At 38.2% G+C, this 24,170-nt stretch overlaps 5 protein-coding genes across 6 annotated transcripts; 4 read left to right on the top strand and 1 right to left on the bottom strand.

Moving 5' to 3' along the window:
• The first annotated feature begins 726 nt into the window (after positions 1–726).
• Positions 727–2,574, top strand: LOC141009011 (glutathione S-transferase A4-like). 2 transcript variants are annotated; one of them, XM_073481407.1, is made up of 7 exons: positions 727–832; positions 922–1,041; positions 1,212–1,263; positions 1,463–1,595; positions 1,688–1,823; positions 1,976–2,101; positions 2,216–2,574. In XM_073481407.1, the coding sequence occupies exons 2-7, from the start codon at positions 955–957 to the stop codon at positions 2,351–2,353; spliced, it is 672 nt and encodes a 223-aa protein (XP_073337508.1). In that variant the 5' UTR covers positions 727–832; positions 922–954; the 3' UTR covers positions 2,354–2,574. The 2 variants fall into 2 exon arrangements, with proteins under 2 accessions (XP_073337508.1, XP_073337509.1); XM_073481408.1 differs by having other exon boundaries at positions 737–832; positions 930–1,041.
• Positions 2,575–6,082: 3,508 nt separating this feature from the next.
• Positions 6,083–8,969, top strand: LOC141009012 (glutathione S-transferase 3-like). The gene is made up of 7 exons (XM_073481410.1): positions 6,083–6,199; positions 6,292–6,411; positions 7,564–7,615; positions 7,847–7,979; positions 8,072–8,207; positions 8,360–8,485; positions 8,600–8,969. Exons 2-7 carry the CDS (start codon positions 6,325–6,327, stop codon positions 8,732–8,734), a joined length of 669 nt encoding a protein of 222 aa, XP_073337511.1. The 5' UTR covers positions 6,083–6,199; positions 6,292–6,324; the 3' UTR covers positions 8,735–8,969.
• Positions 8,970–11,307: 2,338 nt separating this feature from the next.
• On the top strand, positions 11,308–13,182 carry LOC141009356 (glutathione S-transferase 3-like). Its single transcript, XM_073481929.1, has 7 exons — positions 11,308–11,397; positions 11,489–11,600; positions 11,771–11,822; positions 12,054–12,186; positions 12,279–12,414; positions 12,567–12,692; positions 12,806–13,182. The coding sequence occupies exons 2-7, from the start codon at positions 11,514–11,516 to the stop codon at positions 12,938–12,940; spliced, it is 669 nt and encodes a 222-aa protein (XP_073338030.1). The 5' UTR covers positions 11,308–11,397; positions 11,489–11,513; the 3' UTR covers positions 12,941–13,182.
• A 2,323-nt stretch (positions 13,183–15,505) lies between these two features.
• LOC141009007 (glutathione S-transferase 3-like) lies at positions 15,506–17,382 on the top strand. The gene is made up of 7 exons (XM_073481404.1): positions 15,506–15,597; positions 15,689–15,800; positions 15,971–16,022; positions 16,254–16,386; positions 16,479–16,614; positions 16,767–16,892; positions 17,006–17,382. The coding sequence occupies exons 2-7, from the start codon at positions 15,714–15,716 to the stop codon at positions 17,138–17,140; spliced, it is 669 nt and encodes a 222-aa protein (XP_073337505.1). The 5' UTR covers positions 15,506–15,597; positions 15,689–15,713; the 3' UTR covers positions 17,141–17,382.
• Positions 17,383–18,354: 972 nt separating this feature from the next.
• Positions 18,355–20,117, bottom strand: LOC141009008 (transmembrane protein 14A-like). Its single transcript, XM_073481405.1, has 5 exons — positions 20,033–20,117; positions 19,474–19,556; positions 19,259–19,360; positions 19,075–19,162; positions 18,355–18,961 (listed from the first exon to the last, which is right to left on the bottom strand). The coding sequence occupies exons 2-5, from the start codon at positions 19,547–19,549 to the stop codon at positions 18,919–18,921; spliced, it is 309 nt and encodes a 102-aa protein (XP_073337506.1). The 5' UTR covers positions 19,550–19,556; positions 20,033–20,117; the 3' UTR covers positions 18,355–18,918.
• Positions 20,118–24,170: the final 4,053 nt, after the last annotated feature.

Raw genomic sequence — 24,170 nt, 5'->3', positions numbered from 1 at the left:
AGCAGCTCTGGTAGATTCTGACCAACTAGATTAATCTGGTAGAGATTAATCCCTCAGTAGTGGAGCAAGCTTAATGCCACCCATGCATGAATACAGTGCATCTCTATACTGTAAGGTGCAGCAGCTATGGTGGCAGTAAATTATAAATATATTGTATATGAACAGGAATGACAACAATCAAAACATTTAGAGGGAAAACAGTTGCATAGAATAGAATAGAGGTAAGATTACCTTTTCAGGCTGAACAAGACTTGACGTTTCTTTCCTAATAGAAATTAGTAATCTAAAGGAAGACAGATTACCACACTTGGATGTGTCTGGCGCTTTCTCCTGTGGGGGGGCATGGGCTTGGTTTGGGCTGGGCGGGATGCCGCGCTGCGCATCGGCCGCCGGGAGCCGGGGGTCCACAGCTTGTATCCATGGGATCCATCGCTAGCTAGTGAGTGAGAGAGAGGCGGGGCAAATATATAGTGCGGTACAAAACAACTACTTAGCATCATGGTGTCGACTATTTAGCTGTTCGCTGCGATGTGTACGAGTCACCTGGTGTGGTCATAAACATAAACTACGTCGATGCTTCAAACTTAACAAAAAATGTATTGAGCGAAAACAGGTAGCGGTTCGCTTTTTTCCCATGATGTCTAGCGGTAAAATGTTAATGAGTCACGTATCATTGGCCGGAACCAGCCAATAGCAATCAACAGCAATCATCGACGTCCCCCATACGCCTTCAGGATTTTCTCGGATGCTCCAGCATTATGTAACGACATAAACTTCACTTTCTCTGCCCACCACACCTGGATTTCTCCACGGCAGTCACAGCAGTCCACAGGTAGGTACCTCCCCAAATACCTAAAGTCAGTTTTGGTAATGTTGCGTGCGTTATAGTAAAAAAAATACGTGGTGTTTTCTCTTTTGCAGTTTTACAGATTTAATCTCCAAAATACCTCGGTCATGGCTGGAAAAGTTGTGCTGCACTACATAAATGGGAGAGGGAGAATGGAGTCAATCCGCTGGCTTTTGACAGTTGCAGAAGTGGAGGTAAGTGAAGGGTTTGGTGATGTTAATCTGAAACTTTGCTTTAATTACAATTAAAACGACAAAATCCTCTCAAATCTCTAATAGAGATCCGTGCTCTGTGCTGTTCTGTTCTGGGAAGCACAAACCTCCTGAATGTGTCTTAAATCACTTCTGCAATTTGTCATTGACAGTTTGACGAGGTGCATCTGACAACTCGTGACCAGTTAAAACAACTCCTCAGTGGTGAGTTGGTTTGAAAAAGGTGTTTGAAGCTGAAATCGTGTCTCTGGCCTGTTTCCCAGTCACATGATTAGTTTTCAGCTCGGCTTTGCACTTTGTCAGTTAACTTCAACCCACATATGATCTGACCTGGCAGAGATATTGTCCAGAAGATAAATTAATGTTTGACCACATGCTACTGCTGCTGCTGTTTACTTTGCAGACGGAGATCTCATGTTTCAGCAAGTACCCATGGTGGAGATTGATGGCATGAAGCTTATTCAGACAAAGGCCATCCTGAATTACATCGCTGAGAAGTACAATCTTCATGGAAAAGATCTCAAAGACCGTGTCATGTATGCTCCATTTCTTTTACACAGTGTCTTTGCTGTATCGTGTGGTCTCAGTAGATGAGTGTGTCACAGTGTATGCTGGTGGTCTCCCTCAGGATCAACATGTACTCAGAGGGAGTGATGGATCTCATGGAGATGATCATGCTGTTGCCCTTCACTAAAGATCCAAAACCAAAACTGGCCAACATTGAAGCTAAAGCAACAGAGCGCTACCTTCCAGTGTTCGAAAAGGTATCACTGTGTTTCCTGTGTGAAATGGTGTGATCTAATAACTGATTCATGTTGCTTACAAACCTGTAAAGATTGTAAATTGAACTGCTGATAATTATAGATTATTTATGAGACCTAAACAAGAGATTGTGTGTCTTTGACAAACTTGCCAGGTGCTGTCTGGGCAGATCTACCTGGTGGGAGGTAAAATAAGCGTTGCAGACGTGCTGCTGCTTGAATGCACCCTGATGTTGGAGGAGAAATTTGCTGGAATCCTTGGCGACTTTCGCAACGTAAAGGTAAACATGTAACAGTGACATGTATTTGTACATATAACAATACAATCGGTGTACCAAAATACACATCCAATACTAAATACTCTGTTTTAAGGATAACTTTGTGTTTCACTCCAGGCTTTCCAGGGCAGGATGACCAGGATTCCCGCCATCGACGAGTTCCTGAAGCCAGGCAGCAAGAGGAAGCCACAGCCAGATGATCAGTACGTGAAGACCGTCATGGAGGTGTTTGACTTAAAATCACTCCCCTTTTAAATTCCTCACATCAGCAGTGTGAATGATTCATAATTCAAATACAGCCTGTGCAACAGGTTTACCAATTATATTTGCAGGTTTAAGTTGAGATGAAAACTGCACTAACCATCCTGAAATAACAAATCCTTTTAGTATGAAAGAAAACTTGGTAATATTTTATAACATTAAATAGATGTTTTAATGTGAAGCTTCTACTAAATAAAGTGTCTATTTTTAAGGAACATCTGAGAAGCTGCTGTGTTTTTGTTTTGTCTTGTTTATTTCTCAGCCATAATTTGGACTTTCAAAGGCAACACAGCACTTGCTGTTCTCTTTTTTTGGGTTCCAGGGAATCAAATGTGAAAAAGAGTAAACCCCTCACACACACTTTTCACCTCTGCATAGATAGGTTTATTAAAAGTGGTCGATGAAGAGCTTTCTGAAGACATAACACTCACACAGTGACAGTGTTTCTGCCCATATCTTGTGTATATAATACTAAAAGTCAATGTTGTCTCCTCGGTGTTAGGGATAATAAATATTGTCTGATTTTGACAGTTCATGGGGATCTTGATTTGGTGAGCTGTTGCATGTGACTGTGGACAACTGCAGAGTGTAATGTAGCATGGGAGGATATGAAAAATGTATGTAACAACTGTCCGGTCCAACACAATTGCGAGTCACGATATCAATCATCAAAATAGTCTGAAAACTTTAAAATAAAAAATAAAATTGCAGTAAAAACATACTGGAATCATCTTAACCTTACATTTTGTTCAGAAACAAATATTTTAATTACATCACAGATAGGACACACATCTTGTTTTAATGAAAAGCAAATAATGAATCTTAAAAGGACAAATAAATGGTGGTAACCTCATCTCACTGTCATTTCTTAGTTTGAATTTGACCAATTTCACTTGCAAGCCATGGTGACAGGCATAGGCTATTCAAATTTAATCAGGAAACCAATATTCGGGACTCGGGACTGTGTCGGACACAGTTGTCTGCAGTATGGGGGCCCCACAGGGAACAGTCCTGGCTCCTTTCCTGTTCACCCTGTACACTGCAGACTTCTCCCACCAATCACCCCACCGCCATCTACAAAAGTTCTCTGACGACTCTGCTATCGTCGGCATCATCAGGGACGGGGACGACAGAGCCTACAGAGAACTTATTAAGGACTTCGTAGACTGGTGCCAGTGGAACCACCTCCGGCTCAATACTGGGAAGACCAAAGAGCTGGTGGTGGATTTCCGCAGGCACAGACAACCCTGCACACAGGTGAACATCCTTGGAACGGACATTGAGATGGTGATATCTTACAAGTACCTGGGAGTTCACCTGAACAATAAACTGGACTGGACTGATCACATTGCAGTAACCTCTAAGAAAGGTCAGAGCAGACTCCATCTGCTGAGGAAGCTCAGGTCCTTTGGAGTGCAGGGGGCACGCCTGACTTCTTTCTATGACTCTGTGGTGGCATCAGCCATTTTCTATGGAGTAGTCTGCTGGAGCATCAGCATCTCGGCAGCAGATAGGAAGAGACTTGATAAACTTATCAAGAAAGCCAGCTCCATCCTGGGATGCCCTCTTGACCCAGTGCAGGTGGTGGGAGAGAGCAGGATGATGGATAAGCTGTCATCGCTGCTGGTGAAGGAGTCCCACCCCCTGCAGGTCACTATCACCGCACTGGTCAGCTCCTTCAGCGATGGACTGATACACCCCAAGTGTGTGAAGGAGAGGTATCGCAGGTCCTTCCTTCCTGCTGCTGTCAGACTCTACAACCAGCACTGCTCCCAGTAGACCTCACTGTGCACTGTGCAATAAAAAAACTAAATACATAACCCATTTCTCATTTTGGTTTGCACTAACTGGGCAATTTTCATACTCATATTTATTACTTATTAATTACAGTACACTGCCCATACTGTTTATAATTACACTGTTTATATTTGCATATTATGTATATATGATTATTTTTCTATTTCTTACCTTTTTATTATATTGTTTATTTTTACTGTTATTATTGTTTATTTTTATATTGAACTGTCCTTTGGCTGCTGTGATGCACAAATTTCCCTGTTTGCGGGACTAATAAAGGAGTTCTGATTCTGATTCTGATATAGCACTGTCGGTCAGTGAGGCAGACAGCTTTTTCAAGTCATTCATCTGAGGATATTCATGAACATTTCGATTAACGATTCTGACCATAATGAAACTCACCACACTCAACTTTATCATTCTTGTCCTATCCCTAATGTAACTGTGGGCTGCATTTAAACCCTGTCACTTTGTGAATGTTGTGTCTAGAGAGAGCTCTTTGTGACCAAAATGCTGACCTTTTTAAATACATGCAGAGGTGAAAAGTGTGTGCAGGAATTTACTTTCATATACAAAAAAAAAAAAAAAAAAAAAGCCCCCAGCTTGATTCACCAAAACAAAATCACTGCAACTGGATTAGTAGTTGATGTTAAATCTGCTGAGCTTTTGTAAGGTTTTGGTCACATGAAAGTTGAGTTACCACACAAAACAGAAGTTTTGTTATGCTAACTGGGAATGATGTCTCCTTTAAAACAAGGGTTGTGCATTGAGGAACAGAAAAATCTGAAGTATTTGCGCTTAAGTATCTCCATTTGATGCAGCTTTTTACTTCTATGCCACTACATCTCAGTTGACTTCAAATGTTTGCGATAAACTGAAGCATTAAGTGTTCCTTTAATAGTTGAACAAATTCTCCTATTTCCTAAACCAAATAAACTTTAAGCTCATTAAAAGTTAACTTTTTAGAGATACGTACTTCTCAAAAGACAGCCATGCTATAAATATACACTGTCCTTATATTATTTAAGGCTTTGCTGTGGGTTAAACCACCCAACAGTATAAAAAGCAGTTAAAACCAACTCAAATTCAACATTACAGCAGGGAAACGCAACATGCAAGTTGATGCAGCAGTTTCAAACAGCCTTAGAAGAAAATCTTTTGGACCTGTTAAAAACTAATTAACCTCACTAATACAACAATTTAAGTATAAACACTAATATGCTACTCTGGAAGTAAAACAACAGTAAAATGTGTGTCCTGTAAACCTTGTTACCATGGCGTCAACCCTGTTACCATCATTAATTTGATTAAAAAAAATGAAAAATGACAAATCAAATGGCCTTCCACCCATTTCCTGTGTTTGAAGAATTCAGAGTAGGCCACTTTCTATCTATCTATCTATCGATAGATAGATAGATAGATATACATATACACACACACACACACTTAATGTATTTTTCCTAATTGACATCTGCCCACCATCTTAAAAGTTGAGTGCTCTGGCATAATCTTTCAAGATTCAAGATGTTTATTGTCACTCTGGTTGTACGAGTACACTCATGTGAAATTCTTATGCTAAGAGACTTCATTACAGAAATGGTAAATAGTAAATTAGAAAATCAAAAGTGTATAAGAAGAAATAATAAAAACAACCGTTGGGTAGATATAGCGTATATATAGTACGGTACAAAACAACTACTTAGCATCATGGTGTCGACTGTATAAATGTTCGCTACGATGTGTACGAGTCACCTGGTGTGGTCATAAACATAAACTACGTCGATGCTTCAAACTTAACAAAAAATGTATTGAGCGAAAACAGGTAGCGGTTACATTTTTTCCCATGATGTCTAGCGGTAAAATGTTAATGAGTCACGTTTCTATTGGCTGGAACCAGCCAATAGCAATCAACAGCGATCAACAGACGTCCCCCACACGCCTTCATCATGTTCTCGGGTGCTCCAGCATTATGTAACGACATAAACTTCACTTTCTCTGCCCACCACTCCTGGATTTCTCCACGGCAGTCACAGCAGTCCACAGGTAGGTACCTCCCCAAATACCTAAAGTCAGGTTTGGTAATGTTGCGTGCGTTATAGTAAAAAAAAAAATACGTGGTGTTTTCTCTTTTGCAGTTTTACAGATTTAATCTCCAAAATACCTCGGTCATGGCTGGAAAAGTTGTGCTGCACTACTTCAATGGAAGAGGGAGAATGGAGTCAATCCGCTGGCTTTTGACAGTTGCAGAAGTGGAGGTAAGTGAAGGGTTAGGTGATGTTACAGTTTTTCTTGATTGCTTTGATTCAGCAGTCAACTCAAACTCCACATTTTCAAAACAGTTAACACACAGGCCAAAACAGTGGCACTCATGGTCAAAATGACAAATTTTGTTTGCAAAAGGCTCTAACCGCGCCAAAACATTTAAAATATGCAACAAAAGCAAATTTTGCCTTCAAACAACACAACTTGCAAACAAGTGTATGAGCTCTTCCAATCAACCATTACACAGTGGACAACAAAATACAAAAGACAGCACTCAGTGCGAATCAGTGCACCATTGCTTGTCATTGTAGCCTATTACTGTCATTGTAGCCTATTACTGTCATAGCTTTCATGCCAGTGCCATTTGTTGTCAAATTTGCCTTCTTGCAAAGAATTGGATCCAGAATCAGAAATGCTTTGATGCAAATTTTATTGATTCCATTGATTCTTTTTTTCAAACTGTGGCTGAAAACTGAAATACTGTAAATATTACACAAAATACATGTGAACCAAAATAAAATCTATTAGAGTATAAGAAATTAAGAAAATAAAAATAAAATCTATTACAGTAAAGTATAAGAAATAGCCACTATTGATACTCACTCTCATCTGCCTTAGACCTCTTCCATCCATGTTGGCAAAGAACAACACAGACTCTGCACCTTTTAAGGCCTGCAGACTGATTGCTAATTGAAGATTTGTGGGAAGGAGTGTCAAACAGGTGCTTCAGTGATTTCATACTTATGTAGGTAGTTTCTAATAGTTAGGAACAGATGGTTTCTGTTTGGTTACCATAGCTAAAACAATGGAGTTTGGACTGCTTGAATGACATCTGTGTTAACTGTTCTGCAAAAGGGTGGGGAAAATGTGTCAATCCAATGAGAAAGGGTTAACACATTTGCAAGAGGTGTCTTGTGCTCTGCTGAGACAGTGATGATGGAAACCGAGTGGATCCCAGTCAGTTTCTTTAAGCAGGTCAAAGCAATCAAGAAAAACTGTAATCTGAAACTTTGCTTTAATTACAATTAAAACGACAAAATCCTCTCAAATCTCTAATAGAGATCCGTGCTCTGTGCTGTTCTGTTCTGGGAAGCACAAACCTCCTGAATGTGTCTTAAATCACTTCTGCAATTTGTCATTGACAGTTTGACGAGGTGCATCTGACAACTCGTGACCAGTTAAAACAACTCCTCAGTGGTGAGTTGGTTTGAAAAAGGTGTTTGAAGCTGAAATCGTGTCTCTGGCCTGTTTCCCAGTCACATGATTAGTTTTCAGCTCGGCTTTGCACTTTGTCAGTTAACTTCAACCCACATATGATCTGACCTGGCAGGTGAAAGTCTCACATTTCTCACGACCTGCTCTCAGAGATATTGTCCAGAAGGTAAATTAATGTTTGACCACTTTACCATCCTGCTGTTTACTTTGCAGACGGAGATCTCATGTTTCAGCAAGTTCCCATGGTGGAGATTGATGGCATGAAGCTTATTCAGACAAAGGCCATCCTGAATTACATCGCTGAGAAGTACAATCTTCATGGAAAAGATCTCAAAGACCGTGTCATGTATGCTCCATTTCTTTTACACAGTGTCTTTACTGTATCGTGTGGTCTCAGTAGATGAGTGTGTCACAGTGTACGCTGGTGGTCTCCCTCAGGATCAACATGTACTCAGAGGGAGTGATGGATCTCATGGAGATGATCATGGTGTTGCCCTTCATTCCAGATCCAAAACCAAAACTGGCCAACATTGAAGCTAAAGCAACAGAGCGCTACCTTCCAGTGTTCGAAAAGGTATCACTGTGTTTCCTGTGTGAAATAGTGTGATCTAATAACTGATTCATGTTGCTTACAAACCTGTAAAGATTGTAAATTGAACTGCTGATAATTATAGATTATTTATGAAACCTAAACAAGAGATTGTGTGTCTTTGACAAACTTGCCAGGTGCTGTCTGGGCAGATCTACCTGGTGGGAGGTAAAATAAGCGTTGCAGACGTGCTGCTATTTGAATGCACCCTGATGTTGGAGGAGAAATTTGCTGGAATCCTTGGCGACTTTCGCAACGTAAAGGTAAACGTGTAAAAGTGACATGTATTTGTACATATAACAATAAAATCGGTGTACCAAAATACACATCCAATACTAAATACTCTGCTTTAAGGATAACTTTGTGTTTCACTCCAGGCTTTTCAGGGCAGGATGACCAGGATTCCCGCCATCGACGAGTTCCTGAAGCCAGGAAGCAAGAGGAAGCCGCAGCCAGATGATCAGTACGTGAAGACCGTCATGGAGGTGCTTGACATCAAGTCACTGCCATGAGCTCTGTAAAAGTTCTGGTACACTCCTCACATCAGCAGTGTGAATGATTTATAATGCAAATACAGCCTGTGTAACATGTTTAGCACTTATATTTGCGGGTTCATGTTATGCTGCACTAACCATCCTGAAATAACAAAACCTTTTAGTATGAAAGACATTTTGGTAATATTTTATAACATTAAATGGATGTTTTAATGTGAAGCTTCTACTAAATAAATTGTCTATTTTTAAGGAACATCTGAGAAGCTGCTGTGTTTTTGTTTTGTCTTGTTTATTTCTCAGCCTTAATTTGGACTTTCAAAGGCAACACAGCACTTGCTGTTCTCTTTTTTTGGGTTCCAGGGAATCAAATGTGAAAAAGAGTAAACCCCCCCACACAGTTTTCACCTCTGCATAGATAGGTTTATTAAAAGTGGTCGATGAAGAGCTTTCTGAAGACATAACACTCACACAGTGACAGTGTTTCTGCCCATATCTTGTGTATATAATACTAAAAGTCAATGTTGTCTCCTTGGTGTTAGGGATAATAAATATTGTCTGATTTTGACAGTTCATGGGGATCTTGATTTGGTGAGCTGTTGCATGTGACTGTGGACAACTGCAGAGTGTAATGTAGCATGGGAGGATATGAAAAATGTATGTAACGACTGTCCGGTCCAACACAATTGCGAGTCACGATATCAATCATCAAAATAGTCTGAAAACTTTAAAATAAAAAATAAAATTGCAGTAAAAACATACTGGAATCATCTTAACCTTACATTTTGTTCAGAAACAAATATTTTAATTACATCACAGATAGGACACACATCTTGTTTTAATGAAAAGCAAATAATGAATATTAAAAGGACAAATAAATGGTGGTAACCTCATCTCACTGTCGTTTCTTAGTTTGGATTTGACCAATTTATCTTGCAAGCCATGGTGACAGGCATAGGCTATTCAAATTTAATCAGGAAACCAATATAGGACTGTAGGTCAGTGAGGCAGACAGCTTTTTCAAGTCATTCATCTGAGGATTCTGACCATAATGAAACTCACCACAGTCAACTTTATCATTCTTGTCCTATCCCTAATGTAACTGTGGGCTGTATTTAAACCCTGTCACTTTGTGAGTGTTGTGTCTAGAGAGAGATCTTTGTGACCAAAATGCTGACCTTTTTAAATACATGCAGAGGTGAAAAGTGTGTGCAGGAATTTACTTTCATATACAAAAAAAAAAAAAAAAAAAAAGCCCCCAGCTTGATTCACCAAAACAAAATCACTGCAACTGGATTAGTAGATGATGTTTGTTATGCTAACTGGGAATGATGTCTCCTTTAAAACAAGGGTTGTGCATTGAGGAACAGAAAAATCTGAAGTACTTGCTCTTAAGTATCTCCATTTGATGCAGCTTTTTACTTCTATGCCACTACATCTCAGTTGACTTCAAATGTTTGCGATAAACTGAAGCATTAAGTGTTCCTTTAATAGTTGAACAAATTCTCCTATTTCCTAAACCAAATAAACTTTTTTAAGCTCATTAAAATTTAACTTTTTAGAGATACGTACTTCTCAAAAGACAGCCATGCTATAAATATACACTGTCCTTATATTATTTAAGGCTTTGCTGTGGGTTAAACCACCCAACAGTATAAAAAGCGGTTAAAACCAACTCAAATTCAACATTACAGCAGGGAAACGCAACATGCAAGTTGATGCAGCAGTTTCAAACAGCCTTAGAAGAAAATCTTTTGGACCCGTTAAAAACTAATTAACCTCACTAATACAACAATTTAAGTATAAACACTAATATGCTACTCTGGAAATAAAACAACAGTAAAATGTGTGTCCTGTAAACCTTGTTACCATGGCGTCAACCCTGTTAGCATCATTAATTTGATAAAAAAAATGAAAAATGACAAATCAAATGGCCTTCCACCCATTTCCTGTGTTTAAAGAATAACACTATATTTCAGAGTAGGCAACTTTCAATATATATATATATATATATATATATATATATATATATATATATATATATATATATATATATATATATATATATATATATATATATATATACATATATATATATTTAATGTATTTTTCCTAATTGACATCTGCCCACCATCTTAAAAGTTGAGTGCTCTGGCATAATCTTTAAAGATTCAAGATGTTTATTGTCACTCTGGTTGTACGAGTACACTCATGTGAAATTCTTATGCTAAGAGACTTCATTACAGAAACGGTAAATAGTAAATTAGAAAATCAAAAGTCTATAAGAAGAAATAATAATAATGAAAAATGGGTAGATATGGCTTATATATAGTGCGGTACAAAACAACTACTTAGCATCATGGTGTCGACTGTATAAATGTTCGCTACGATGTGTACGAGTCACCTGGTGTGGTCATAAACATAAACTACGTCGATGCTTCAAACTTAACAAAAAGTGTTTTGAGCGAAAACAGGTAGCAGTTACATTTTTTCCCATGATGTCTAGCGGTAAAATGTTAATGAGTCACGTTTCTATTGGCCGGATCCAGCCAATAGCAATCAACAGCAATCATCAGACGTCTTCAGGATTTTCTCGGGTGCTCCAGCATTATGTAACGACATAAACTTCACTTTCTCTGCCCACCACTCCTGGATTTCTCCACGGCAGTCACAGCAGTCCACAGGTAGGTACCTCCCTAAATACCTAAAGTCAGGTTTGGTAATGTTGCGTGCGTTATAGTAAAAAAAAATACGTGGTGTTTTGTCTTTTCACAGATTTAATCTCCAAAATACCTCGGTTATGGCTGGAAAAGTTGTGCTGCACTACTTCAATGGGAGAGGGAAAATGGAGTCAATCCGCTGGCTTTTGACAGTTGCAGAAGTGGAGGTAAGTGAAGGGTTTGGTGATGTTAATCTGAAACTTTGCTTTAATTACAATTAAAACGACAAAATCCTCTCAAATCTCTAATAGAGATCCGTGGACTGTGCTGTTCTGTTCTGGGAAGCACAAACCTCCTGAATGTGTCTTAAATCACTTCTGCAATTTGTCATTGACAGTTTGACGAGGTGCATCTGACAACTCGTGACCAGTTAAAACAACTCCTCAGTGGTGAGTTGGTTTGAAAAAGGTGTTTGAAGCTGAAATCGTGTCTCTGGCCTGTTTCCCAGTCACATGATTAGTTTTCAGCTCGGCTTTGCACTTTGTCAGTTAACTTCAACCCACATATGATCTGACCTGGCAGGTGAAAGTCTCACATTTCTCAAGACCTGCTCTCAGAGATATTGTCCAGAAGGTAAATTAATGTTTGACCACTTTACCATCCTGCTGTTTACTTTGCAGACGGAGATCTCATGTTTCAGCAAGTTCCCATGGTGGAGATTGATGGCATGAAGCTTATTCAGACAAAGGCCATCCTGAATTACATCGCTGAGAAGTACAATCTTCATGGAAAAGATCTCAAAGACCGTGTCATGTATGCTCCATTTCTTTTACACAGTGTCTTTACTGTATCGTGTGGTCTCAGTAGATGAGTGTGTCACAGTGTACGCTGGTGGTCTCCCTCAGGATCAACATGTACTCAGAGGGAGTGATGGATCTCATGGAGATGATCATGATGTTGCCCTTCACTCCAGATCCAAAACCAAAACTGGCCAACATTGAAGCTAAAGCAACAGAGCGCTACCTTCCAGTGTTCGAAAAGGTATCACTGTGTTTCCTGTGTGAAATGGTGTGATCTAATAACTGATTCATGTTGCTTACAAACCTGTAAAGATTGTAAATTGAACTGCTGATAATTATAGATTATTTATGAGACCTAAACAAGAGATTGTGTGTCTTTGACAAACTTGCCAGGTGCTGTCTGGGCAGATCTACCTGGTGGGAGGTAAAGTAAGCGTTGCAGACGTGCTGCTGTTTGAATGCACCCTGATGTTGGAGGAGAAATTTGCTGGAATCCTTGGCGACTTTCGCAACGTAAAGGTAAACGTGTAAATCATTCCTATTGTAGTATTTTAACAATAAAATCGGTGTACCAAAATACACATCCAATACTGAATACTCTGCTTTAAGTATAACTTTGTGTTTCACTCCAGGCTTTCCAGGGCAGGATGACCAGGATTCCCGCCATCGACGAGTTCCTGAAGCCAGGAAGCAAGAGGAAGCCGCAGCCAGATGATCAGTACGTGAAGACCGTCATGGAGGTGTTTGACATCAAGTCACTGCCATGAGCTCTGTAAAAGTTCTGGTACACTCCTCACATCAGCAGTGTGAATGATTCATAATGCAAATACAGCCTGTGTAACATGTTTAGCACTTATATTTGCAGGTTTAAGTTGAGATGAAAACTGCACTAACCATCCTGAAATAACAAATCCTTTTAGTATGAAAGAAATCTTGGTAATATTTTATAACATTAAATAGATGTTTTAATGTGAAGCTTCTACTAAATAAAGTGTCTATTTTTAAGGAACATCTGAGAAGCTGCTGTGTTTTTGTTTTGTCTTGTTTATTTCTCAGCCTTAATTTGGACTTTCAAAGGCAACACAGCACTTGCTGTTCTCTTTTTTTGGGTTCCAGCGAATCAAATGTGAAAAAGAGTAAACCCCCCCACACAGTTTTCACCTCTGCATAGATAGGTTTATTAAAAGTGGTCGATGAAGAGCTTTCTGAAGACATAACACTCACACAGTGACAGTGTTTCTGCCCATATCTTGTGTATATAATACTAAAAGTCAATGTTGTCTCCTTGGTGTTAGGGATAATAAATATTGTCTGATTTTGACAGTTCATGGGGATCTTGATTTGGTGAGCTGTTGCATGTGACTGTGGACAACTGCAGAGTGTAATGTAGCACGGGAGGATATGAAAAATGTATGTAACGACTGTCCGGTCCAACACAATTGCGAGTCACGATATCAATCATCAAAATAGTCTAAAAACTTTAAAATAAAAAATAAAATTGCAGTAAAAACATACTAGAATCATCTTAAACTTACATTTTGTTCAGAAACAAATATTTTAATTACATCACAGATAGGACACACATCTTGTTTTAATGAAAAGCAAATAATGAATATTAAAAGGACAAATAAATGGTAACCTCATCTCACTGTCGTTTCTTAGTTTGGATTTGACCAATTTATCTTGCAAGCCATGGTGACAGGCATAGGCTATTCAAATTTAATCAGGAAACCAATATAGGACTGTAGGTCAGTGAGGCAGACAGCTTTTTCAAGTCATTCATCTGAGGATTCTGACCATAATGAAACTCACCACAGTCAACTTTATCATTCTTGTCCTATCCCTAATGTAACTGTGGGCTGTATTTAAACCCTGTCACTTTGTGAGTGTTGTGTCTAGAGAGAGATCTTTGTGACCAAAATGCTGACCTTTTTAAATACATGCAGAGGTGAAAAGTGTGTGCAGGAATTTACTTTCATATACAAAAAAAAAAAAAAAAAAAAAGCCCCCAGCTTGATTCACCAAAACAAAATCACTGCAACTGGATTAGTAGATGATGTTTGTTATGCTAACTGGGAATGATGTCTCCTTTAAAACAAGGGTTGTGCATTGAGGAACAGAAAAATCTGAAGTACTTGCTCTTAAGTATCTCCATTTGATGCAGCTTTTTACTTCTATGCCACTACATCTCAGTTGACTTCAAATGTTTGCGATAAACTGAAGCATTAAGTGTTCCTTTAATAGTTGAACAAATTCTCCTATTTCCTAAACCAAATAAACTTTTTTAAGCTCATTAAAATTTAACTTTTTAGAGATACGTACTTCTCAAAAGACAGCCATGCTATAAATATACACTGTCCTTATATTATTTAAGGCTTTGCTGTGGGTTAAACCACCCAACAGTATAAAAAGCGGTTAAAACCAACTCAAATTCAACATTACAGCAGGGAAACGCAACATGCAAGTTGATGCAGCAGTTTCAAACAGCCTTAGAAGAAAATCTTTTGGACCCGTTAAAAACTAATTAACCTCACTAATACAACAATTTAAGTATAAACACTAATATGCTACTCTGGAAATAAAACAACAGTAAAATGTGTGTCCTGTAAACCTTGTTACCATGGCGTCAACCCTGTTAGCATCATTAATTTGATAAAAAAAATGAAAAATGACAAATCAAATGGCCTTCCACCCATTTCCTGTGTTTAAAGAATAACACTATATTTCAGAGTAGGCAACTTTCAATATATATATATATATATATATATATATATATATATATATATATATATATATATATATATATATATATATATATATATATACATATATATATATTTAATGTATTTTTCCTAATTGACATCTGCCCACCATCTTAAAAGTTGAGTGCTCTGGCATAATCTTTAAAGATTCAAGATGTTTATTGTCACTCTGGTTGTACGAGTACACTCATGTGAAATTCTTATGCTAAGAGACTTCATTACAGAAACGGTAAATAGTAAATTAGAAAATCAAAAGTCTATAAGAAGAAATAATAATAATGAAAAATGGGTAGATATGGCTTATATATAGTGCGGTACAAAACAACTACTTAGCATCATGGTGTCGACTGTATAAATGTTCGCTACGATGTGTACGAGTCACCTGGTGTGGTCATAAACATAAACTACGTCGATGCTTCAAACTTAACAAAAAGTGTTTTGAGCGAAAACAGGTAGCAGTTACATTTTTTCCCATGATGTCTAGCGGTAAAATGTTAATGAGTCACGTTTCTATTGGCCGGATCCAGCCAATAGCAATCAACAGCAATCATCAGACGTCTTCAGGATTTTCTCGGGTGCTCCAGCATTATGTAACGACATAAACTTCACTTTCTCTGCCCACCACTCCTGGATTTCTCCACGGCAGTCACAGCAGTCCACAGGTAGGTACCTCCCTAAATACCTAAAGTCAGGTTTGGTAATGTTGCGTGCGTTATAGTAAAAAAAAATACGTGGTGTTTTGTCTTTTCACAGATTTAATCTCCAAAATACCTCGGTTATGGCTGGAAAAGTTGTGCTGCACTACTTCAATGGGAGAGGGAAAATGGAGTCAATCCGCTGGCTTTTGACAGTTGCAGAAGTGGAGGTAAGTGAAGGGTTTGGTGATGTTAATCTGAAACTTTGCTTTAATTACAATTAAAACGACAAAATCCTCTCAAATCTCTAATAGAGATCCGTGGACTGTGCTGTTCTGTTCTGGGAAGCACAAACCTCCTGAATGTGTCTTAAATCACTTCTGCAATTTGTCATTGACAGTTTGACGAGGTGCATCTGACAACTCGTGACCAGTTAAAACAACTCCTCAGTGGTGAGTTGGTTTGAAAAAGGTGTTTGAAGCTGAAATCGTGTCTCTGGCCTGTTTCCCAGTCACATGATTAGTTTTCAGCTCGGCTTTGCACTTTGTCAGTTAACTTCAACCCACATATGATCTGACCTGGCAGGTGAAAGTCTCACATTTCTCAAGACCTGCTCTCAGAGATATTGTCCAGAAGGTAAATTAATGTTTGACCACTTTACCATCCTGCTGTTTACTTTGCAGACGGAGATCTCATGTTTCAGCAAGTTCCCATGGTGGAGATTGATGGCATGAAGCTTATTCAGACAAAGGCCATCCTGAATTACATCGCTGAGAAGTACAATCTTCATGGAAAAGATCTCAAAGACCGTGTCATGTATGCTCCATTTCTTTTACACAGTGTCTTTACTGTATCGTGTGGTCTCAGTAGATGAGTGTGTCACAGTGTACGCTGGTGGTCTCCCTCAGGATCAACATGTACTCAGAGGGAGTGATGGATCTCATGGAGATGATCATGATGTTGCCCTTCACTCCAGATCCAAAACCAAAACTGGCCAACATTGAAGCTAAAGCAACAGAGCGCTACCTTCCAGTGTTCGAAAAGGTATCACTGTGTTTCCTGTGTGAAATGGTGTGATCTAATAACTGATTCATGTTGCTTACAAACCTGTAAAGATTGTAAATTGAACTGCTGATAATTATAGATTATTTATGAGACCTAAACAAGAGATTGTGTGTCTTTGACAAACTTGCCAGGTGCTGTCTGGGCAGATCTACCTGGTGGGAGGTAAAGTAAGCGTTGCAGACGTGCTGCTGTTTGAATGCACCCTGATGTTGGAGGAGAAATTTGCTGGAATCCTTGGCGACTTTCGCAACGTAAAGGTAAACGTGTAAATCATTCCTATTGTAGTATTTTAACAATAAAATCGGTGTACCAAAATACACATCCAATACTGAATACTCTGCTTTAAGTATAACTTTGTGTTTCACTCCAGGCTTTCCAGGGCAGGATGACCAGGATTCCCGCCATCGACGAGTTCCTGAAGCCAGGAAGCAAGAGGAAGCCGCAGCCAGATGATCAGTACGTGAAGACCGTCATGGAGGTGTTTGACATCAAGTCACTGCCATGAGCTCTGTAAAAGTTCTGGTACACTCCTCACATCAGCAGTGTGAATGATTCATAATGCAAATACAGCCTGTGTAACATGTTTAGCACTTATATTTGCAGGTTTAAGTTGAGATGAAAACTGCACTAACCATCCTGAAATAACAAATCCTTTTAGTATGAAAGAAATCTTGGTAATATTTTATAACATTAAATAGATGTTTTAATGTGAAGCTTCTACTAAATAAAGTGTCTATTTTTAAGGAACATCTGAGAAGCTGCTGTGTTTTTGTTTTGTCTTGTTTATTTCTCAGCCTTAATTTGGACTTTCAAAGGCAACACAGCACTTGCTGTTCTCTTTTTTTGGGTTCCAGCGAATCAAATGTGAAAAAGAGTAAACCCCCCCACACAGTTTTCACCTCTGCATAGATAGGTTTATTAAAAGTGGTCGATGAAGAGCTTTCTGAAGACATAACACTCACACAGTGACAGTGTTTCTGCCCATATCTTGTGTATATAATACTAAAAGTCAATGTTGTCTCCTTGGTGTTAGGGATAATAAATATTGTCTGATTTTGACAGTTCATGGGGATCTTGATTTGGTGAGCTGTTGCATGTGACTGTGGACAACTGCAGAGTGTAATGTAGCACGGGAGGATATGAAAAATGTATGTAACGACTGTCCGGTCCAACACAATTGCGAGTCACGATATCAATCATCAAAATAGTCTAAAAACTTTAAAATAAAAAATAAAATTGCAGTAAAAACATACTAGAATCATCTTAAACTTACATTTTGTTCAGAAACAAATATTTTAATTACATCACAGATAGGACACACATCTTGTTTTAATGAAAAGCAAATAATGAATATTAAAAGGACAAATAAATGGTAACCTCATCTCACTGTCGTTTCTTAGTTTGGATTTGACCAATTTATCTTGCAAGCCATGGTGACAGGCATAGGCTATTCAAATTTAATCAGGAAACCAATATAGGACTGTAGGTCAGTGAGGCAGACAGCTTTTTCAAGTCATTCATCTGAGGATTCTGACCATAATGAAACTCACCACAGTCAACTTTATCATTCTTGTCCTATCCCTAATGTAACTGTGGGCTGTATTTAAACCTCTTTGTGACCAAAATGCTGACCTTTTTAAATAAATCTATCGATGCAGAGTTGAAAAGTGTGTGCAGGAATTTACTCTTTCACTGGAATCAGAATTTGGACTTTGGACATCTTGTACAAAAAAGAATCACATTTATTTATTCAGTTTTTTTTACAAAAATGACATAGTATTTTAATCTTTTTAAAGATGTAGCATGTGAGCAGTCAAGAATACAAATCTTAGTCGTCAAACTTGTTCCTTTTTTGAGTAATTTGAACATTTCAGCTTAATAACATTGACAGCGTAGCAGCCTGCAAAACTGATGTTGTAGTGTTCACTGTAAACCCCTGCCAAGACAAACAAAAGCACCCACAAAGCTCATGTAGTGAGTACGTAAACCTGTGGTAATAATAATTAATCTCAAATCATGACATCTTTGTTCATTCACATGCTCACATACAAAAAAATAAAATAAAAGCCCCCAGCTTGATTCACCAAAACAAAATCACTGCAACTCGATTAGTAGTTGATGTTAAATCTGCTGAGCTTTTGTAAGGTTTTGGTCACATGAAAGTTGAGTTACCACACAAAACAGAAGTTTTGTTATGCTAACTGGGAATGATGTCTCCTTTAAAACAAGGGTTGTGCATTGAGGAACAGAAAGCTCTCCCTGCGGTCAGTGCTAGTCCTCCAGTCACACCATGATGAGCAGCAACAGCCGAAACACCATCAACAAACTGTGGGGAAGAGGGAGCAAAACTAATTAACTCAGCAAGGGTAAACGTGTTATTTCACAATCCTTGAATTGCTCAACAAGGATTTCTGCATGTGGATCACGTTGGACTCTGACCTTAGCCCTGACATCAGGCCAGCAGGCATTAATTTCCCAGACTTTTTGTATCTCATTCCCATTACGAGTGAAAGGAGTCCAGAGCTCACTGGAATAAAGAAAAGACATGAAATTATACTGGCTGGATGTTTTAACAAATTCTCAGAAAAAATCAGCACATTACATTGGGCTTAGCCGTACTCACACAAGGAGATCTTGATGTCCTTTGTGTCATTAGAGATGTTGTACGCCCCATAAGCAGACAACGAGCCAAAAACCAAACCAGCCATCAGGGACATCACACTTCCTACAATAAAACAGAGACATATAATCATGAATCACATGGTAGTGAATACTCTTTGGTTGAGCTTTAAAATAGCCAAAATAAATAGATTAGATCATCAAGGGTCACTTTTTGACCTTTTCTCTTGTATCCCATAAATCCTCCAAAGGCGATCGCTGCGGCATAGCCGAATCCAATCCAGTCCACGGCCATCACAAAGCTGTGAACAGACGTACAGAGCAGTCAGGTGTTTTTGTTATTCAAGTTGGACTAAGCCTTGAATTTCTAAAAGTATTTCTAAAACTCCCCAGTGAAGCAAGTAAGCATAGTAGTTCACCATTAAGGAAATACAGCATTGTCTCATTTTAAGTTCCTTGAAAAAACAAATAATAATATTTGTTCTTTAAACAACCAGCCTAGCTAATTAGATTTTAACACCAACAAGTTAGGCTCATTTCAGCACAATAACACTTTGACAGCTACAATCCTGTTGTCCGTGTTTAGCAGCAGTAACTCTGACAGATCTCTAGATGTCGCTGTGGGACCTTTAAAGACTAAAATATACAGCAACATGGGAAGCGTACAGATAAATAAATGTACACGAATATTCACGCTAATAATTTACTTCATGTGAAGTACATATTGTTACCCTTTTATATCACACTGCTCTTTAATTCGTCTTGGTTTAATACGTACCTTGAGTCCAAACAAGTGCGTAGAAGCACTCACAAACGTTGCCTTAGATTTGTGCCTGCACTTCCTTGTTACTGCCCTAAAATCGTAACACGCATGCGCGGCTTTGGTTTGTGCTATGTTCGCTGACACTTGATAAAGTGGGAAAGTAGTGTTTCAGGAAATCAATACCGGAAGGTGGATAAAAACATTGTTGTTCGCAATTTAACTTAAAATACATTTTTTTTAAAACGATCTCTGCGATGTTTTAATTTAAAAGTTCTATTTTTCATCACCCAGTTAAGTTTTTGACTCAAATTGTTTTATCACTGAGAGTATTGTTTTGGTCTTTATCTCAATAAGTACGGACAGATTTTTGAATTGAGTGTAATAATTTTCAAATAAATTATTCATATTCAATATTTGCGATTCAGAAAGCCACAAATCTTGATTTTCTACCACTAACTTTGTTTTGTTCAGAACTACAAGTTTCTGTAACTGTATATGCTGTGATTGTCTGACCCACTGAAGAAAAAGCACAAAAAGTAACTATGAAACATGCATTTCAGTCAGTTACCTTCCGTATCACAACATATTTGAGACATTACACATAAAACCTAGGGAAATGTAGTATTATTTGAACTTAGTAATACTGGATGGTCTGTGTTCATGTAACTGCACCAATGCTGCCATGTGTCTGCTGTACTTAATATGGTTGTGGAGGTGACAATAAGGACAGAGAGCATTAAGTCAGGTGTGGAGGTGGGTGATTGATATGGACACAACAGCAAATTTAATCTGGCCATCATCTGTCCCTCTGGCAATTTAAGGCCTTCAGGACTTCTGTCAAAATTCTAGCTTTCATTATGTCGATTGTTAACATGAAAATCAGTTTAGACTAAATAAAAGAAAAACGTGAAATTACGTATAAGGCATCCAAAATGTTTCATTTGATGTGATCGTGCATTACAAAAATGGCACTTTAAGTTAGCAGGTTTAACTCAGTCTACATTGCTCCTGCACAGAGGGCCAGTAGATGCTTGTTTTATGTGTTCAGGACTGTAAGACAACAGACAGAAAACTCAATTCTCCCCAAAGAAAACCACTTTATTTCACTGTGACCCTCATTTCCAGAACTTACACACATTAAAGGTTTCATCATTTAATAATAGTCCTCAAAAAGTGTAAATCAATGCATTCTTAGAGCAAAATAAGCCACTATGAATTGTAGACAATGTGACCACATGCTGCAGTGAGCAGCAGCTCCCGCAGAGCGCCTCCATGCAGTCACCTGGTGGAAAAGAGCCACTGTGGCCCTCTGTGAGAGGGCTGAGGACCAGCTCCTCCAAAGAGAAGGCACACATTTCCAAAAATCCGTTGGCATTTTAAATACTGTCTACATAGATTTTCCTGATGAGTTACAGTCTGATCTTGTCAGGATAAAAATGACTATAAAATGTCTGACAAGGGTCATTTAAGAAAAAGGAAGGATTATTCAAGTGAGGTATTGGAGCAACATGTAAAAACCATGAGATTTACTGTACCATCAACATGAGGAAAACATATCAAAGACTAACTTTAGAGGAAGACAAGACGGCAGACATGTAAAGTGACTCGTGGAAAATGCAATGGTTTCATCACAGTAAACAACAACAATGGACATACAGTGCATTTCACAATACAGTGACAGTTATAATACAAATGGCTTTGAGTGCACAGGAACCTGTGATATACTGTTAACATGGCTTTGTCAGCTTTTTGCTAGGTAAATACTTTCATGTAAGCCGTAGCATGGTAATCAAAGTAAATATGCATATAAAAGTTATGGAACCATTATAAAAAATTTAATCAGAATCCATATAGGCCAAAGAAAAATGAAAAAGACATTAAGTTGCTTTGTTGTCATCTGGGCTGGCATTAAAACAAGTATTGCTCAACTTAAAACATGTAGAACATCATGGCAAACACACCAGATTTGGCAATGACTGACATTTTAACATTGAAGTGATATTTTACACTGGTAGAACATTATCATTTTTAACATGCATTCCTCCATACGAGCTGTGGCAACATCAGAGACAAAGAAAATATATAGATTATTTTTTTTAAGGATATCAATATCAGTAAAATCAGAATCTTGGCGTTGTAAATTAAAAGACATTTACTCTTTCATAGTTGCATAAATGAACAACGGCTACATTCATTTTCAGAAAAGTGATGCAAGTATGAATATTTATGATAAACAATGCAGCTGGTGTCATGCTTATAGAGGAATGCAGGCTATTTATTTTGTTCTACTGATGTAAAAAAAAACATCACTTTACATGAGCAAAGTGCATAATAATCCTCCTGACATGAGACTTGGCATAAATAACACATTACAACCAATGTCAATGAGTCAGTGCATTTAATAATTAGAGATCTATCATGACTATACTGTGTCAGTTACATAAAGTAGCTGACCATGATCATTATGTTTTGAGTTTTTAAAAATAAATGTGATATAAGAGCTTTAACGCTGGCCAATGTTTGATGGGAAAGTTAGCATGCAAGAATACTAATTTTTGCTAAATCTGATGAAGGGGGGAATATTTCGTATATAGCTATTTTATTTAATAGGGGGGAATATTGATAAATCTTCTCTTTCTCTTCATTTCAGGCTGCAAATCCAAATAACACGAGGGAACAAGTAGCACAAAAAGCTTAACATTTCTCTGCATCTCCATTCAGCTTTCAGCTTGAGGTCAACAGTGAGCCAGAAGTGGGATAAATCTCTGAGCCTCTGATCAGACGCTGCTCTGCATCTGGAACACACCTGGTGTTGATCAGATACAGGTAAATGGCACCAGTCTCCGTGTCTTTTGTGCGTCTCACCGTGGAAGCCTCCGCCCGCTGTTCGTTAAGGAAAAACATTCACCCACAGCCAGCCCAGCAGCGTCCCGTACACCCAGGTTCTCACGTACAGTTTCCTGCCGTTCTCCGTTAGAAGTAACGGCAGTGTCAGTCCCCCCAAGATAACCACTGATGGGAGGGTTTTAGAGAGGTTCAGAGGAGATGGCTTGCCTTCCCCAGGGAACTTGCATATTTTGTCTGCATCCTCCGACTCGTAGAAATCCGTCAGCAGCCTGTGAAAAGACAGATAACTCTCTCAGGAATTCAGCCTGTCTTAGAAATGCGCAAGAACTGGAAAAAGAAACTGCCAAGTGGAACGAAACAAAAACCTGTCTGACGAAAGTTCACATCAGGATTTTTACAGCAGTTACAGCACAAATCCTGCAGCTGAATCACAGTGTGGTGGTTTTATTGTCAATTTTGTGTCCAATAGATCTTTCTAACTCTCTATATCCAAATATTTTTAAGACAACAACTATTATTTCAAAACAGTGTCAGTCTATCTGACTGGATCTGGACTTTGTCTGTTATGTAAATGGATATTAGGGTAGCAACTAATTAATATTTTCATTATCCATTTTCTTCATTTATTGACCAATAGGAGTGATATCGCAGGTATTTCCCACCTGCTTCTCAGACATAACAATCAGCTCTGCTGCCAGTAGATCACACACATCAGAACTGACTGACTGTAGTACTAACATGTACCAACCATGCAATATCAATCTCATACTGTGCAACATCATTTCATTATTTAACTTTTTGACTTAATTTTGTGACTTAGGTGATAAATTATTCAGCTGTGCAATTTCAATATTCCTATGTGCAATGGAGAACACGACTGTTGAGTTTGTTTTTTTGTTTATATTGTTGTTCCTGCTTTATTTCATTCATATTTTGCTTTTTAACTCATATATAATTTATTGTTTTTTTTTATTGATGCTTATCTCTTTTTTACTATCCCCTTACTACTGTTACAACATAAATTTCCATGTTGTGCAACTGATAAAAGGATTATCTTATTTTAACGTCCGATTTAAATATGCCAGAAAAATAGTGGAAACTGCCAATCAAAATTTCCCAAAGTCTAAGTTGACTTATTCAAATGTCTTGTTCTCTCTGATCCATAGCCCCAAACCCACAGATGTTAAGTTTACAGTAGATAATAAAGCAGCAAATATTCAAATTTTCAATTCAACCACAGAAAGTTTTCACTTTTTTGCTTAAAAAATGACAAATTACAAATCAATTTTCACTAAACAGAGTTTTA

This window comes from Pagrus major, chromosome 15, assembly GCF_040436345.1.
Source record: "Pagrus major chromosome 15, Pma_NU_1.0".
Taxonomy (NCBI): Eukaryota; Metazoa; Chordata; class Actinopteri; order Spariformes; family Sparidae; genus Pagrus; species Pagrus major.
Note: the sequence above shows the minus strand (reverse complement) of the source record. Positions and strands in the feature narration are given on the sequence as shown.

Coding starts and splice junctions, on each gene's coding strand:
- LOC141009007 (XM_073481404.1), top strand. CDS start 15,714: ATGGCTGGAAAAGTTGTGCTGCACTACTTCAATGGGAGAGGGAAAATG. Junction 16,387..16,478: donor GATCTCAAAGACCGTGTCAT/GTATGCTCCATT, acceptor GGTCTCCCTCAG/GATCAACATGTACTCAGAGG. Junction 16,893..17,005: donor GCGACTTTCGCAACGTAAAG/GTAAACGTGTAA, acceptor GTTTCACTCCAG/GCTTTCCAGGGCAGGATGAC.
- LOC141009008 (XM_073481405.1), bottom strand. CDS start 19,549: ATGGCCGTGGACTGGATTGGATTCGGCTATGCCGCAGCGATCGCCTTT. Junction 19,361..19,473: donor TATGGGATACAAGAGAAAAG/GTCAAAAAGTGA, acceptor GTTTTATTGTAG/GAAGTGTGATGTCCCTGATG. Junction 18,962..19,074: donor GGCCTGATGTCAGGGCTAAG/GTCAGAGTCCAA, acceptor TCTTCCCCACAG/TTTGTTGATGGTGTTTCGGC.
- LOC141009011 (XM_073481407.1), top strand. CDS start 955: ATGGCTGGAAAAGTTGTGCTGCACTACATAAATGGGAGAGGGAGAATG. Junction 1,264..1,462: donor GTTAAAACAACTCCTCAGTG/GTGAGTTGGTTT, acceptor TTTACTTTGCAG/ACGGAGATCTCATGTTTCAG. Junction 1,824..1,975: donor ACCTTCCAGTGTTCGAAAAG/GTATCACTGTGT, acceptor CAAACTTGCCAG/GTGCTGTCTGGGCAGATCTA.
- LOC141009012 (XM_073481410.1), top strand. CDS start 6,325: ATGGCTGGAAAAGTTGTGCTGCACTACTTCAATGGAAGAGGGAGAATG. Junction 7,616..7,846: donor GTTAAAACAACTCCTCAGTG/GTGAGTTGGTTT, acceptor TTTACTTTGCAG/ACGGAGATCTCATGTTTCAG. Junction 8,486..8,599: donor GCGACTTTCGCAACGTAAAG/GTAAACGTGTAA, acceptor GTTTCACTCCAG/GCTTTTCAGGGCAGGATGAC.
- LOC141009356 (XM_073481929.1), top strand. CDS start 11,514: ATGGCTGGAAAAGTTGTGCTGCACTACTTCAATGGGAGAGGGAAAATG. Junction 12,187..12,278: donor GATCTCAAAGACCGTGTCAT/GTATGCTCCATT, acceptor GGTCTCCCTCAG/GATCAACATGTACTCAGAGG. Junction 12,693..12,805: donor GCGACTTTCGCAACGTAAAG/GTAAACGTGTAA, acceptor GTTTCACTCCAG/GCTTTCCAGGGCAGGATGAC.